The following is a 16,791-nucleotide window of genomic DNA, read 5'->3' on the forward strand; positions in this document are numbered from 1 at the left end:
AGGCAAGGAGCCCTTGAGCATCAGGTTGAAGGCAACAGCACGTAGCTCCTGGCGTGGCCGGCGGAGGTTGGGCAGGCGAGGGGGATGAAGGCAGGAGGAAGCACGTGCAGGGCCCAGCCTGCCGGGAGCCAGCTTCTGGTCCTTTAGGAATTGCTCATGTGAAGTCAAAAGGGACAGAAAAAAAAAACAACACCCAACACAAAAAACCACCATTAGTGTTGCCAAACACCCACGCTCGGTAGATGTCCGAGCTGCATAGAGAAGGTTTCGTCTCAACGTGGCAGGGGAAGGAGAAGGGGGGACCTAGAGAAAGTGCTTTAATCACCGGGGAGAACGGAGCTTGGAGAGGAAAGGCAGGAAAGCAACCCGGAGTGGGGGCTGAGCGAGCAGTGCCGATGAGCGTGGGGTACAGGACGTGACCCCCCCAAGCTTCTCCTTTCCCAGCTGCTTATAGTAAGCAAGTCTCTTCCGAGCCATCCTCAACACTTCTTCTTGAGGACCTCCTGGAGATAGCGGGCGACTTCTGCAGCCGACTCCCAGGGGACGACAGTGGCCTGGAAGGCTCCAGGCTGCTTCTTCTCCATCTCTTGGGTCATCCGGTGCATGGGGTAGCCCTTCCGCGGAAAAGCCACGTCAGCTGAAGTCAAAGTCACAGAAGGGCAGAAGTCATTGGCACCATCTCCCACGTAGAAGACCCTCTCGAGCTCCACCTCCTCCCGGGCTCTCTCCGCCAGGTATTCTGTTAGGATTTTGCGTTTGCACATGTTGGCCGGGCAGTCAAGGCACTTGTGGCTGTGGTAGGGCCCCAAGGTGAAGTATCCCTTCTTGTCAAAGCCAGACGGGTTGCTGAAGATCTTGCGGAAGAGGGAGTAGAAACCGGCTGCCCTCAGACTGCATTCGATGCCGAACATGTTGGCATCGGAGATGAGGATGATCTCGAATTGCTCGTGGTTCTTGGAGAGGAACTGGAAGAGGTCCGGCATGCCGGGGGATAGGGGGATGTTCTCGTAGACAGTCTTGAAGTCCCCCATCTTGACCCCCTGGTCCCCCATGTACGCCAGGACGCGCTGCATGTACTCGTTGTAGAAGCCCTCGCGGAAGGTCTGTCGGATGTGCTCCGGAAGCACCTGCCCCGGCGCTGCCCGGACGATGGAGTCATCGCTGTTCTCGTTGATAATGGTCTCGTCGAAATCGAAGATGAGGAGGTATTTGGGAGGCCGGGGGCTGGCCATACCAACACCCTGCGAGGTGGAAGGATAACGCCTAGCCGTTAATTCAAGGTACTTTGCTTCAGCCTTGGCACAGAGACGGTGGCAACCACAGCAGCAAGAGGCTGCCAGCCCCGCAGAGCGATGCTCCTTGGCTACCTTACCCCCAGGCAGCTTATTAGCCCAGCTGGGCTTGGGGGGGCTAATCCCCCACTGACATACCTCAGCCCTGGCCCTAAGGCGTTTATCCTGCCTATAAAGAGATCATTTTGTCACCGCTAATCCCGTTCCTGCAGTCAAGGTGGTCACTGTGCCGCACACGTCCTCCCAAGGGACGTGGGGACAGCATGCGCCTCGGGGCGTTTTGTGCAGGGAGGGTCCTCGGGGCCAGGTTTACTCCCCAACCTGCTCCTCTCCCACCTCTGAAAAAAGGGGTTTGTGTCCCTGTGGACCCCTCTTGCTGTCAGGACAAGTCTAGCTCTTCCTGACAGAGGAAAACATTTTGCAGGTTGATATTTGCTCTGTCACCTGGGTGCAGTTTCCCCCCCTGGGTCAGGCTCTGCAGGCACCCCGGGCTCCCAAGAAGCTCGGGGTAACTCAGAGCCGCCTCCTGCCCTGCTCTAAAACCACAGTAACCCCACTTTGCCAAGACGGTGCAAAGCCGGTGAGCCCCAGCCCGGCCTCCCGGTGCCCACCCGCTCCCCTCGGCTAAAGCCGCCGTGGCCCCAGCAGCACCCGCTCACCTCCTGGCTGCTCCCGTGCCGCCTGCGGCCAGAGGTTTGCAGGATGGGGACCCGATTCCTGCTCCCTGCCCCTGAGAAGAGAGGGGACGGCCCCGTTCAGAGAGGATAAGAGGGGTGAGAATGGCACTGACCTTAAACAGGCATGGCAGCCCAACGCCCTCACAGCACCTTTTCATTTTAAGACCATCACTCTGCAGGCAGCGCGTTGCTGAAGGCAGCGCTTAGGGCTCGCCGGGCTGCTCTCCTGGCTGCAAACCACAAAGAACGGGGAGTTTGGTTAATGGCTTGGGTTTTCCCCGGCTGCCACCTTTGGGCACGGCCCCAACCGTCACAGCACAGCCGGGCTCTACATCCTGCGGCGAACTCCCAAGCTCGGGACCTTTTGTACCAGGAACAGAGGAATTAAAGGAGTCTCCGGAGAGCAGGGTGAATGGGCAGAGCCCGTTTAATGCTTCTGATCCCTCTTAATTCCCCCGAGCGCCCAGGCTTTGCTGCACATGAAAGCAGCCAACAGAACGGCATAAACTCCGGCAACACATGCCCTGTTCCAAAATTACCCTGATTTTTTTCCAGTATAATTAGTCTGGGGTGTTTCTTTTAATGGAGTAATTATCCTGGAATGAAACTGGGTGCCCAGGCAGCTCCGGTGAGGATGTGCCAGTCTGCACATCGGAGTGAAGGCAGAGCCCAGGTTATATCTCCTGATTTTTGCCGACCTCTCGTGGTCCACAGCGACCAAAGCAGAGCGAAGGGAAACCTCAAAAAAACCATCATGGCTGAAAACTCAGCCGGGTGGTTAGCGGGAGGAATAACACACTGGGACACAGGATATTTTAACTGGGCACCAGTAGCTCGGCTTAGCTGGGGCTAGGACGATTTCAATGATTATTTTTGTCATCAGCATGACAACAGGAAGAGTTTTTCAGCTGAAGGTGATTTGTGGGGGATTTGTCTGGTTTGAAGCCCAGCATCAAACTATTTTGGGCACAAACGCGATTCATGACTCTGCTAAAATAATAAACCACAACTGCAACTCCAAGGTGGCACGCTGCAAAGGGAAGCGGGCGCTCAAAATTAAACCCTGGGTTGAAATCTTGTAAAAGCGATTTTTTGTGAACCCTTCAAACCAAACACTAGTTATTTCTTTGTAGAAGTAGCCGTCAAAAGCTGATGTTTATTTACAGACATCATTTGAAGTCAAATAATGCTACAGCCAGCCTGGGAGCGGGATCAGCCACCACGATTTTCAGGTCCAAACCAAGAGAAAGAGAAATAAAAGATTAAACATGAAAGAGTAATTGTAGTTTTTGTTGTTAGATTCTAAAGAGCTGCCAGCCGTGGGAAAATAATTTGGGTCTAAGCCTTAAGGAGACGTTGCAGTTGCGGGACTGATGCAGCGGCACAGGGACAGAGCCCTGGCACGGCTGGTTAATCCCGTGGACACCGTTATGGGTAGCTGTAAGGCACGACGTGGACACGGGGAGCTAAGCCGCCCCTTGAAAAGCTCTTCTGGGCCCAAGATTTTTGCATTTTACAAAACGGGAAAGGCTAACAGCACACCTCTGGAATTTCAGACAGATGAGGTCAAACACAGACCTCAACAGCGACCTCCAGGCAAGCTCTAGTCTCCGTAGCGCTTTTCAGCTGAGGTTCCCCAAACACCTTCCATCCAGCCACCTCTCCCGAGGTAACGTTTTGTTACGCACAGAAAAAACTGACCCACAAGCTGGGGAAAAGCCAGTTTGGTCTCTTCTGGCTTATTTTAGCTCTGCCTCCTTCGAAAGCTGACCAGCACAAGGTCGGAAGCAGCGTCAGCCACCCTGATCTCATGTTAACTTGTCCTCAGCGGAGCTCCCCGTGAGCTCCTGCCTTCCCTTCCCACCTCCCAGGCATCGCTTTGCTCTCCCTGAAGCATCGTCGACACCAACAGCCCCAGCAGGGATAAATCCAGCCGCTCCCAAGAGCTGGAAAACAAAATCAGTTGCTCTACCAGGCTCCTTGCCCCGGTGTCCCCGGCACTGCCACCGCCACTGCGCAGAGCTTCCCCCAGCCCCGGGCTCTGAGCCAAGCGCCCTGATGGCAGCTTTCCCTTCACGGGTCCTGGGGGAGAAGAGAGGCCACCGGACCGTTTTCTATGGGATTTCTAAGGAAAACGGTTAATTCCTGAAGTCAGCTTGGACAATTGCTGCCCCCATCTACCGGCAGGGGACGGGAGCATCCCTGCCACGCTTCTGCAAGAGCCGCCTTCTGCTCTCAGCCATCCCCGACACTGCTATTCATTGTGTCAAAATGTGCATTGCTTTTATGCAAAGGAGAAATTAAAATCTAAGCCAGCTTTATTCAGTGAATAAAGATCCGGGAGGGGACTTCTGGGGCTGTTGGGCAAATGATGTCCTTCCCCCATGTGCTGTTTTCCTCTTACGATACAGAAAAGGGAGATAGCAGCGTTAGGAGCGACTCTTAATAAACCAGCGCTCATCCTCTCCAAACAGGCTGGGCTGTGGGGTCTGGCAACAGCCACCTCCAACCCTGACTCTGCTCTGCGCAGGAGGGGAGCGAAGGTGAGAAAAAAAATACCTTAGCAAGTCTCCCAGCCCTAAATTACCCCCTTAAATCCAGGCAGGAGCCGGCGGTGCCCACGGGCACACGGCTAGCAGTGTGGGATGGAGCAGCCAGGGCTCCATCCGGGGAAGGGAGAAGCGAAATCCCTGCAGGACCGTGTCACAGCTCCCGGCAGAGCTATTTCTGTGCGGAGATGACTCACCCGGCGGCTGCCTCCCGGGAGCGCGTCTGTCCACCTTCTGCAAAAAAGGGACTCCCTCCAAAATAAAAGCAAAGCGGCTGCGCTTCCTAACATTACGCAAAGCCTGAATGTTGAAACAGAAAATAAAACAGATATTGGCTCATTAATTGCCTCAAACATAAAGGCTTAAACAAACTGAATTCAGGATGAGGGTCAAAATACGCCTGGTAAAAGCGGTGAGCTGCTGGGCTCACCGCAAGAATAATTTCCCAGGGTGTTTTATCCCCAAAATCTCAATGTTTTCTTTCCCTCTGGCAATACCCCCAGCCATCCTCAGGATCCTTCTGCCCCGAAGAGGCCCAGGGAGGAAAGGCTGGAGCCCAGCAATGTTCGCCACCCTCCTTATCTCTGCACATCAGCTCTCGCTGCGCGTCCTGACCCGGCAGACCTCAGACCTCCGCCCCGCCGTATGACTTCGGGCTTAATCCCGTAACGGGTTCAACGCAGGACGAGCTGCACGGAGAGGAGCAGCGCTGCGCTACGCACCCGTGCTCCGCCGCAGGATCAGGCCCTATGCGAGCCCCCAGTACATCCAAGCGAGCGTGGATGGGGATCAGCACCTGATTTCGGAGCCGGGAACTGCTGAACCTCGAAAGCGAGGGGGCACGGGGGCATTTCCCAATTGCAGGCACAGTCCCCGGGCTGGTTTTAACCCCCCAGTGTACTCTGCTCTTGCCTGCTTTTGATGTTTTTAACCTTAACAAACCATTTGATGTTTCTGGTGCGTACAACATGTTTTTGGTTTCTTTTTAATCTTAACTCAAAACCCAACCGCTGACCTTTGGCAAACATGTTTGCCTACCCCTTAGGACAGCGTTAAGGGCAAAACAAGAGGACAGAGTCCTGCTGCCCCAAAAGCAAAGGAGGGGAAATCCTCCCTCTCTGGCACCGTCAGGCACGTCATCGGGATCGTAAGACAATTTCACCGCTCCCCGGCCAGCTACACAGCTCCCGAAGCAGAAGCTAATAAGCAAATTAATAACAAATCACTGATGGCAGAGCTCGGGGGGGTGTCTCAGCCTGCCCTGACCCCCTCCACGCACTGAGGTGCCACCTTGCCCGTTCTTTGCCCCACAGCTCCCACTTCGCCCCAAGTCCCCCGGGGACGCGGGGAACGGGAACACCCTCGCCCTTCCCGCACGGCTGCGACGCCGCGGTCGGTCACCTCGGGTTATGGGGATGTTCCATTTTTTTGCTGGTGTTTATTTTTCCTGCCGCCTGCCAGGAAGCCGCGGCGTTACCGCGGCCAAGGGCTCCCGCTGCGGCCGTCGGGGCCGGAGCACTCTGCTCTGCAACAAAACCCCCCTGAAACAGGTGGGTTTGGCCCCAAAATGCCAGGGCTGGCAGGCGGTGGGTGCTGGGTTGGCGTCCGGTTTGCGGGAGTCCAAAACTGGATCCCAGGTCCCGGATCCCCCACCCCGGTGCCCGTGCCGGACCCGCCGCCGGGCACACGCATCCCGCGGCCTCTCGTGCTCCAAGGCACCGGTGTCGGTGCCAGCCCGGTGTCAGCTCCCCGCGGCCGGTGGGACCGGGACCTGCTGCTGCTCTGGCTCCGGTACCGGCACACCCCTCCATGCCCACCGCCCGGGGAGGGGGACCGGTGCCGACTCACGCACGGCCGCTCCTCGGGTCCTCCCGGTACCGGCGACAGCCGCAACGGGGCTGACTCATGCACCATCGGTGCTTGGAGGCTCCTGCCCCGGTCGGCACCTCCCGGTACCGGCACCAGACGCACCGGTCCTCCGAGAGCCCAACCGAATAGGGACCCCCCGGTACCGGCACCAGCCGCCCCGGTCCCCGCGGGGTCCTACCGGATCGGCACCTCCCGGTACCGGCACCAGCCGCCCCGGCCAGCGGAGACCCCCACCGGGTGGGCACCTCCCGGTACCGCCGCCAGCCCTATCGCTTCGGCATCTCCCCGTGCCGACACCCGGTGCACCGGTCTCCGGAGCCTCTTGCCGGGTCGGCACCTCCCGGTACCGGCCGCCCCGGTGCAGACTCACGCCTGATCAGCCCCCGGAGCCTCCTTACCGGGTCGGAACCTCCCGGGAGCGCCCGGTTCGCCCCGGTGCCGCTGGGTGCGCAGGCAGCCCGGCGTCTCAGCCGGGAACGGGGCCGGGCACCGGCGGCTCGGGAGCGCGGCGCGGCGGGAGCGCGGTCCGGTGCGGCGGGGCCAGCGCCGCTGCCGGGGCTGCCGCGAGCGCGGCCCCTTTAAAGCGACGCAAACGGAGCCGCGGAGCGGCTCCGCGGAACAACCGCAGTCCCCGCGCGTCACCGCCCGCACAGCCAATGGCAGCCGCACCGGCGCGCATCAAAGGGGGCGGTGCCCGCCGGAGCCACGCCCTCCGCCCGCGGGGAGGGGGAGCGGATAAGGGCGCTATTCCCCCCCGCCCTCCCCGCTAATACCGCGGTAGCGCGGCCCGGCTCTGCTCCCAAAAGTTGCAAAATCGGCAATAAGCAACAAAACCCCTCCTAGAAATAGCCAGTTTAGCAATTTTGTAATTTAGCCAATCTGGGGGGATTTTGCCCCAAAACAAGGCGCTGCCCCCGGGGCCGAGGGGACCAAACCCACGCACAAACGCTCCCCGAAACTCCGCTCCACGGAAAAGAGCCTTACCGGGCACCCACCGGTCCCCGGGGCACCCAAAGCCAGCGGTCCCGGGCCGAGCTGCTGCCCGCAGCCGCGGGGCGGGGGGGAGCGGGGAGCCGAGGCTAATTTTAGGTGCTGGCTCTGCCCCCCGGGACACCCAATTGCAGGGTGCTCAGCCAGGCACACAAGCAGGGCAGCTCCAGCAAGCGTATCCACACCCCAAAATACCCTCGGTGGCTCCGGGGTGGTGTTTAAGCGGTATCTTTGGTTTTGCAGGATGTCCAATTGGTACTGGAGTCGCCTGTGATCAAAAAATAAAAGGACAGCTTGTTCAGAGGGTGTGGGCAGGGAGGGGAGGCAGCAGCACGGCCTTAAAAACACGTACTTAAGGAGACCACCAGAGGTTGGGTTTTGTCTTGCTTTTTAATTAAAAACGTCTAAGAATGGAAGGACGCAAACAAAATTCAAAAGGTCTGCAAAAACCCAGTTTTCTGCTCCCTACGTGGGCTGGACGAGGGTGTCCGCCCCTGTGGCGGCGGCTCCCGGGAACGCCACGTTGCCCGAGCGCTCAAGGCGTAGCCCCCAACGCTCTGAAGTTTCCCCATTTGGGCAAAATTCAGTTCCAGCCCCAGCCAGGAGCAGAGCTCAGAGCACTTCTGCAGCCAAACTGTTGCTATTCCGAGACCTTTCTTAACAGCCCTTGCTCCCAACTGCTAAAGGACACGGACCTTTACGTGCTGGTCACTGCCTGCAGTCACTGCCCTCTCCTGAGAAACAACCCTGGTTATCAAGGAAATATTTTATCATCTGTGTAGTCTGAGACATTCTGGCTTTTTGATGCAGAGCACACCCCGTTTCCTCTGCACAGCGTGGGTTTTGCTGTTTCTCCTCTGGTGTTACCCCCCCCTTTGGAGTCGCACCAGCTCCCATTAACACAGGAGACCGCGTTCAGGCGATTTGTCAGTGGGTTTAAGGCAAGTGGGAAACTCAAAAGGGCAAATTCTCCGCTGCCTTCTGTCGCCTTCCCACTGAAAGGCAGCGGGGCAAAGATCATTCCAGAAACATCATAGATGGAGGAGTTTGGCAAGGGTGATCCTGTATCCCAGTGATTTTCCACTGTTAAGAACGCGAGAGAGCAAGTGAGGACAGTGCTTTCTGCATCGGGCTGACCTGGCTCCTGGCAACCCCTGAATAGACAGGCAACCCTCTTATGAACAGACGGATTCCCCACAATGGGTGTAACATCCCCGTGCTACAAGAAATACACCGATGCGCACTTCTCTCCGAGTTTGTCCTGTTTTTCCACCAACTAGTGGATTGCATCAGCCCATAAGCAACCCTAAAGCCCACAATGTCCACGTAGCCGTCTCTCTGTCCGCCCCGTCCCCCCTTGCTTTATTTCCATCCTGCTGCACACAAAAGAAGCTGGGTTAAGACTAAGGCGCTAGCCCCCATGAAATCAATCTGTCCGCCTGTGTCAGACCTCCTTGCACTGGCGCCCGTGGTCTGCAATACACATTTTAGGGAAGCTCGGAGTAAAACTTAAGCTTTCCTTTACTCACAAGGGCAGCTAATCCCTAAGGCACGTGGATAAGGAAACTTCAATTACAGCTACTCGCCTTGTGCCATCTCCTCAACACGGTATTCTCTAACAAACAGTATTTCTTTTACAGCAATAACTGTTTGGTGGCCAAATAGTATTTATATGGTCAATATCAGGAAAAACCTCAGGAACTAACAAGCAAGAAGACAGCAAACGCCATTCATTTAATTTCACCACGTGGGGTGAACTTCCCATGCATCTCTGTGAGTCCCCCCCAGTGCAGCAATTGGGACACTTGACACGGAAAGTGGCCAACTTTGCTCAGCATGGGCTACACCAGTCCAAGCTGAGGTCTGGCTAAGTTTCTCCTGTTGACATGGGCTTTAGTTTTGTATTTAATGCTAAAAATCACTAAGGAAGAAAGAAGGACTCGCTAGAGGAGTGGTTAGGTCACCACCCATCAGGAGTCGAAGTATTTTATATGTTCTGTTCTATATAACATGCAGAAATCAGGAAACACAGGCAACAAGATAGGACTTTTTATCAGATGGGATAAGCTTCTGCTGAAGTGGCACAAGAGACGCAACAGATAATGCCGACTATCTCCATGCGCTACAGGTCAGTGGTACCGGCCGCTCCAGCTGCTCTCACACCACCATGCTGGTGAGCAGAGCAAAATGATGCTCTCAGTAACTGCAGCCCACTTTTGTAAAACACATTGCACTCATTCAGCTGGAAATCCTACTCTTCCACGTGAAAGTAAGTTCAACCTCTATCTGCTTCACCATAAACCAAGCCTAAAAATCCTCCTCCTCCTTGCCAGTCATCCAATATAACAACCGACACCAATCGTCACAACGGTTTCTAAAGAGACTGACAGAGGTGACAGATCTCTCACTGCAGCCTCAAGCTGCTGAGCATATTTAGAAAATACTGGAGAACAAAACTCTCCAGGCTCTGTCTCAGCACAATTCATAAACGAGCTCAGACAATTCTGCTGGCAATGTAGAGTCACTGCAACTGCAACATGGATTTAAGAGTGTTCAGTGGCTCTAATTAGGGAAATACAGCTTAAGTGATGTGAAAATTTGAGGGATCAGGGACATTAACAATTAATTAGAAACAAGCTGCAAATGGGAAATGTTTACTAATTCAGTAAGTTACTTCACGCACAGATTCCGACATTGATACCGTCAGAGGAGCACGCTGCCTTCCTTCATCCACTTCACTTGCTTCTTCGAGAAGCAGGCAGCGATTCGCTCCACTGCCATCTCCTGGCTAATCCTCCACAAACTGTTCCTCCTGCTGATCTGTCTCCTCCTCAACAGAAAGGACAGAGATTAAATTGCAGCCCTCTGGGGAATGATTTCTCTGTGGCATGGGAAAAGCCAAGAGCTATGACAGCAACATAACGTATCACAAGTTACATTAGCTTAAATTAATTTAAACCACTGAAGTTATCTTCTGCGACAATCTAACATTATTTCTGTGTTTTTTTAAAGAGTAGGCAGAGTGGATGGATTACTGTAATCAATGAAAATATAGGCCTAAAATGAGTAAATTAAAATCCATGAGACACTGTATAATAAAATCCAGTTGTTTTCTGGTAGTAAGAAAAAGCTTAAATTTTCACAGAACACCAGACAACATTTCAGGCCAAGTAGGAATTTTCCTATGAATTAACAACCCTAACTTACTAAATATATGATTTCTAAAAGAAAGGGGCACAAACTCTAAGTCTAGGTAAAGTAGTATATTCTGACACGCTCCCTGGTTTCCTTGGTGATGGCTGATGAATCATTTTCCATTACAAACCTGCAACTAGAATGGGCAGTTAGATAACATGCTTCCTTGACGCTCTCATTTCTCAATGCACTGGTTCTCCTTCTGGCCCCTGGGAACTAGGTCATCGTGCAGCTAATATCACACTCAACCTCTCTGTTGACATACGATGCATTTTCTTTTAGCAGCCTCCAGAAACTGTTCTGTAAAAGGGAGATGCAGTATACCCTAACCTGCTGAAATCACAGGGGTTACGTAAGAATCAGCGCACAGTTACCAAACCTGAGTTTGAACAGGACGCAGGCATTAATTTTAAGCATCATAAGACCTTTGGACTATTAATGATATCTAAGGCTTAACAGAAAGCTGATACCTTCATGCTTGGGCTGTCTTGGAAGGAATCATTTTTCAGTCTGAACTAATTTTATGTGTCATTATTCTGAGACATTGAAACACTGGCTACGTTCTGTTCCCTGCTTAGCTTAAGCGATCAGAAACACATTGTGAGATGAGTAAGATGTCCCAATTGCTATTTTTTGCATTCACGGCTTTTTGCCTGTATGTAGTAGCTTCAATATAACCACAAAATACGAGGCGACTGATACTTATCTCCTTTATTATAACATATGCTATCCACTGTCTGAAAAACCTTCGAGAGGAAATTATGTAGAAAATCTAAAAAGAACTGAAAAGGGAAATGGTGATCCTGTGGTTAGGGCAGTAGTCTGGATCAAAAACAACCCAGAGCTCTGACCCCAGCTGTTGCTCACTTACATAATGTCAGGCAGGTCTCAGTACCATTATCTGCAGAACAGGGATATTTACTCATCTGACAGCAACACACTAAATTTAATCACACAGGCTGCTCAAGTAGACACACAAGTAACCACCACTGGAAACCCTTAAGCAGTAAGTTCTCTTTTACAACAATTCTTTTCTAATAAACTTCCTAGTTTTATCAAAGCTTCTTGAGAAAGTTGTCTTCCTGGTAAAGGTAATAAGTAATTCTCACAGGATGCAGGAGGGAGGCTGAGAGTTTTAAGTATGGAGATGAAAGCATACCCATATTTTATAGGGAAAGTATGCAAACAACACTTCAATTCATTGCCCTGCATTGAGTTAACTCAGGGAAGAAGGCAGGCTGAATTCCTGTTTGAAAAGCAAAACTGGAAACTATTTTGTAATATGCAGTCTTGGTCTTCCATTTTGCAAGCTCTCAGATGTGCCAATGCACGGTTGCAGAATTATTTTGCAGCTCACAATTCACAGACACGAACACAACATCCCGTAGTTTTTAACTCACATATCCCCCATGAACGTGCAGCACATGGTAGCAGCACATGTAAAAGACTGAGAAGGACAAAGTTACCTTCCGCTATCTGTTGCCCCTTGGTTATTATTCTCAGACTACAGGCAAAACAGAGTTGAGGCAATCTGAAGATGAAACCGCAAAATTAAGATTGTAAACAGAAATAGCACTTTAGCCATAACACACTCGCTTTTGTTCAGGTCAATAAGCAAGAAGTCAGATAGAAGCAACAATTACAGATCCTCGCTATTTTTTCACTTCAATGGTGGCGGGGGGCTGTCAGCAGTTTGGCTACTTGAGGTCTACGCTGCAGCTTTCTCCCGAGTTCACTTTGTTAATTCCTTTTACTTCTTGCTAATATCAGCTCTCATTAGAAATCTAAATGCATTAACTCCAGTGGGGGTTCGGGAGAAAGCAGAAAGTTGGAAAATTTTAGCTCCCTACACGCCCATCCTTCCCCTTTGTTTTAGTGTGTTATGCAACTTTTCACGTAGGGAAAAATTATTATGCATTTCTGAGAAACATGCTACGTTATGACTTTCGAATGGAGCAACAACTCATTTTGTTTGTTATTACTAAGAAACAAACAAAAAACCCCAAACCACACACACAACAAATCTCCAAAATCTTTCCACAACTGATTTTGGAATTACAGGTTGAAGAATAAAAGGTGCAACATCACCAAATCCCTCTCAGGATGAGGGCTGTAACCTCACCATTAGCAGCAAGTCAGCCAGAGTGAAGCAGCACTTCTTAAAACTTCTATTTTAACAAATTAAGTTTGGTTTTCAAATTGTAGTTGTGTTAGGGGAAAAAACCCTGAGACAGCCTGCATGTGTCTGGAAACGCCCAAGTGGCTTTCTGAACGCTGCCTGCTAGACATTTTTTCCAGCTGGACCACAGTAAACAGTGAAGAGAAACAAAATCTCTGCTCTTACAATGGTTTCATTCCTATACCTTCCACTCTAAACCAGGATGAAAATGCAATTCTCTTGCAGCTCACCTGAAGAACCTCCTGCTTTCCTACAGACAAGAACTCCCATTAAATCTTTATATTTCTTCTGTCTGTTTTAAGTGATACATGAATGAAAAAAATCTCCCCAAAGCAGCAGCCTTCTGTATTACTCAGTGACATACCATGATTTATTCGCGTACTTCCAATGAGCTTGGTATACCTGTCCAGCAGAATCAATAACTGGTTTCTCTTTAGAAGTAATCATTTTAACAGCATTAACTCTGAACAGACTACGTGTGCGCATATCTTTAAACTGCTCATTAGATTTTCATTCTTGCCCTCAATGCCCTGTCTTATCCTAGGAAAGCGCGGTAATTCAGTGGCATATCAGAAAAATCAATCAATCCTACTGTCCCTCAAAGGGTAGGGGTATTTCCCCACTACCCTTTAAGCCAAGACTCTGGAACTGGTCAATTCAGCTTAAAAGGCTTCAATGACCCTTGGGGAAACCAGACACCTAGTTCAGGAAAAGTTACATGTGTAGTTTCTTGGAAAGACATCCTCAGCTGAGCAGTGTCACTGTTATTACAAACTTCTCCTTTGTGCAGAAACAAGATTAAAAATATCTAAGGGAACTATGCTACTGCTGTATAGGTTGATTAAAATAAACAGTAATGACCCTGTTCAGAGTTCTCCAAGTGAAAGATAATAATTAATAGATCACTTCAACAGGGGACTTTTAGTCTGCTTCCGCGCTCTGCCCAGGAGTTTGGCAGGTTTTTCAGGAAAGGGAATTCAAACAAAAGCTGTGTTTCCTTTTTGGTGGAAAATTTTATACAATTTCTCACTTTGAAATCTGTTTAAACTGTGCATTATAAGGCTCTTATTCAGCAGTACATGGCGAAACGCCTTAGACCGTGGAAAACAGCATAAGAATTATAAATGCAAGCACATATCACACATACCCATTTTCATGCTAAATTAGAGGGATCTGTAAGATATAGGTGAAAGAAATATTTAGCAATACGATGAAATAAAAGTACAGACTGCAAACATCTAGATCAACTGCTGTTCTCGGGGAGCCTCCTTTGACTACAGTGCTTGTGTACATAAGTTCTCAGTACACAAAGAGATGGCCTACATTGCAAAATATATCCACTCTGTACATATATGTAGGCCATGACTCAGTACAAAGGCAGCTATTCCCAATATTCAAAGACATTTCATCAGAAGATATTTGCTAATTCCAATCTCTAAAAGCAGCAACAGATCAAGAAAACAAGAGGATTTATTTAAAAAAAAAGACAGGGACAGGCCAATTTTAAAAATGGAGAATAAAAAAAAAAAAACCCAAACCACTAAATCCCTCTCCAATCTTTATCCTCATTTAAAAAGGCACAGCTAATGAGACAGAAGAATGCGGCATTGTCCAAAAAAAGCACTGATTATTTTCGAGATTAGAGGGCATCCCCTGCGATCCACGACAAACTTTTCCTTAGGCATTAGAATAAATTTGTACAGGTCAACTCAGGCAGAAATTATCTTGGTGGGTTGGAAAGCAGTAATGAAATTAATGTAATTCTCATTTCTTATTCAGAATTACATTACAAGCTTAAAACCTGCAAAATTATCTTGTTGCTGCCAGGATAAAAATCTTTATTAAGGACATCTGTGAACCCTAAGGTAGACTTTTTTCTAGTGCCTATCGGAAATCAAATGCTTGCCTTTCTTTCAAACTTCTCTCTCCTTTAGGGTGGATTTTAATTCTTCTGCCATGTTTCCAATATATTTACAATACATTATGCAATTTATTTTTAGCACAATCAGTGTGCTAAAATAAAAATATAAGAATTAATTAATTTATACATCCCAAGGCCAGCAAGACAGTAACACTTTCTAGTACCAGATTACTTCAAAAACTGCCTTCTGTCTGCTAAAACAGTGAAAGTTACTAATGTGAGTTTAATTCCAGTTTGGAACACCCTTAAATCTCCACAAAAAATCATCAAGTTTCAGTCACATGCACACAAGCCCTGGAAAGATGAGTGTTCCTTCTTCCCCACCTGCACCCTTTGAAGAGAACACTCTCTATGAATTGAGAGGAAAGTTCATTCCACAAAAGAAATCAAACGGTGATATTGTACAAAAATGTTTTCAAGATACGAGTAAAATAATCATTATGGTACAAGGCAAATTCATTTGATGGAAGCTGGCAAGTGATATGCTATGAAAAGACTGTTTAAATCTTAATGCCCATGTCAAAACTTGCACAGTGACACTTCTGCTTTCAAATCTAAACTGTAAAAGAGTGAAACCATTTTAGAGTCATTCATTTTCAATGTACCTTTCTTCTACTTTTGAAGTACCTGAAGATTTACTATATAGTCTAGAGAGGTATGGTATTTATCAGTTGAAGAGGTTATAATGATGTTGATTTCTGAAAAGTCAAATGGCAATTCCAAATTGTTAAAAGTAGTGCATGATAAGGTGATCTTATCATGCCAGACTCACTGCCTTTAACATAAAAATATAATTCTTCACAAGACATGTGGCTGTTGGTTCTAACAAGTACACGTACCTCCATTCTACGCTTTTCTAACCAGAATGCAGAAGATCACATCCCGGGTTGAACTCTACCATGAGTTTTCTGCTCAGCAGTACATACTATGCCCCCCAAAGATAATAATTCAAAATTATATGCTCATTAAAAAAATAACATAATCAGACTGTAAGGACAGAGTTCTGAAGAACTTTTATAGTCACTCCTGAAAAACAGCAGAGCTCAAAGTTCAGAAGCAGATAAGATATAAGAATAAAGTAATGTTTTCCATTAAGAATCACTCATACCTTAATCATAGTGTAGTACATAATAGGCTGGAAAAACTGTCAGTTCATTTTCTCATGAAAATGGGCAAGCGTTTATTTAATTCGCCTCCATCATCTCTCAGGTAGCCATGTCTCCCAGGTTTAAAGGCCAAAACCAACACTAAAACCAGAAACTTGATCCATCTTCTGTTTACAAGTGAGATGTTCCTTACTAGCGGGTAAAAAAAGTCTTGTTGAGCTATACATTAGGTTTGTTTGGTTTTTAAAATACTGTTAGTCAACAGAAATATGAAACCATAAAATAATCACTTAAACATTTTACAACCCTGAGCTCAAGTCCCAAGAGTGAAAAAAGTGTGACATTATTAGTGTTCTTGAGTGCCTCACTGCAAGTTGCATATTGTTTTATCATATTCTCAAAGGCACATTACCTACACACTCTGCAAGTAATAATTGAACCAAAAAGTGTCAACACAATGCAACACTATCTTAGCAGGAATAGAAACAGCCCTGCACAACAGCGTCTCTCTCAAACTCCTAAAAAAATGGTACTCCACCCCACTGATGGTCACACCGTTGGTCATTATAATGCAAAGAAATAAGCAACAAATTAAAGATACTACAAAAATACTAATCTTTTCAGCTCAGACGTAAACTTGGTCTGTCGCTTACTTGGCTAAACCAGACTAAAACTGTCAAACGGAAGCACTATCTTTTAAACTGTGTACCCTGAGCTCTACCTCCTCCTTTCTTCAATAAATTGAAAATAGCTATTACATGCTCAAGAGACACAACAGGGCAAAGACAAAAACATCCAGATGGACTGCACTGTTGAGATATGAACTAACTTCCCAGTCACACAAGCCTAAATTCAGCTTAAAGGACTCTCAGAAGTCTGTAATTTAAGATTTGGTTGGGAACACAAGGTGGGTGACAGTAACTTTAGATGTGTGCAGCAATACAAATTAGGCCATCTAAGACGTATCTGAGCTGTGTAAATAGGAGAGTCAATAATTCAGGCAGGCATGACAA

General features: G+C 48.9%; 1 protein-coding gene across 1 annotated transcript; it reads right to left on the reverse strand.

Annotated features, from left to right (window-relative positions):
• Positions 1–183: 183 nt before the first annotated feature.
• On the reverse strand, positions 184–4,725 carry PHOSPHO1 (phosphoethanolamine/phosphocholine phosphatase 1). The gene is made up of 3 exons (XM_059830378.1): positions 4,716–4,725; positions 2,083–2,199; positions 184–1,241 (listed from the first exon to the last, which is right to left on the reverse strand). The coding sequence occupies exons 2-3, from the start codon at positions 2,125–2,127 to the stop codon at positions 480–482; spliced, it is 807 nt and encodes a 268-aa protein (XP_059686361.1). The 5' UTR covers positions 2,128–2,199; positions 4,716–4,725; the 3' UTR covers positions 184–479.
• Positions 4,726–16,791: the final 12,066 nt, after the last annotated feature.

The sequence above is a fragment of the Gavia stellata genome, chromosome 28, assembly GCF_030936135.1.
Source record: "Gavia stellata isolate bGavSte3 chromosome 28, bGavSte3.hap2, whole genome shotgun sequence".
Classification (NCBI taxonomy): domain Eukaryota; kingdom Metazoa; phylum Chordata; class Aves; order Gaviiformes; family Gaviidae; genus Gavia; species Gavia stellata.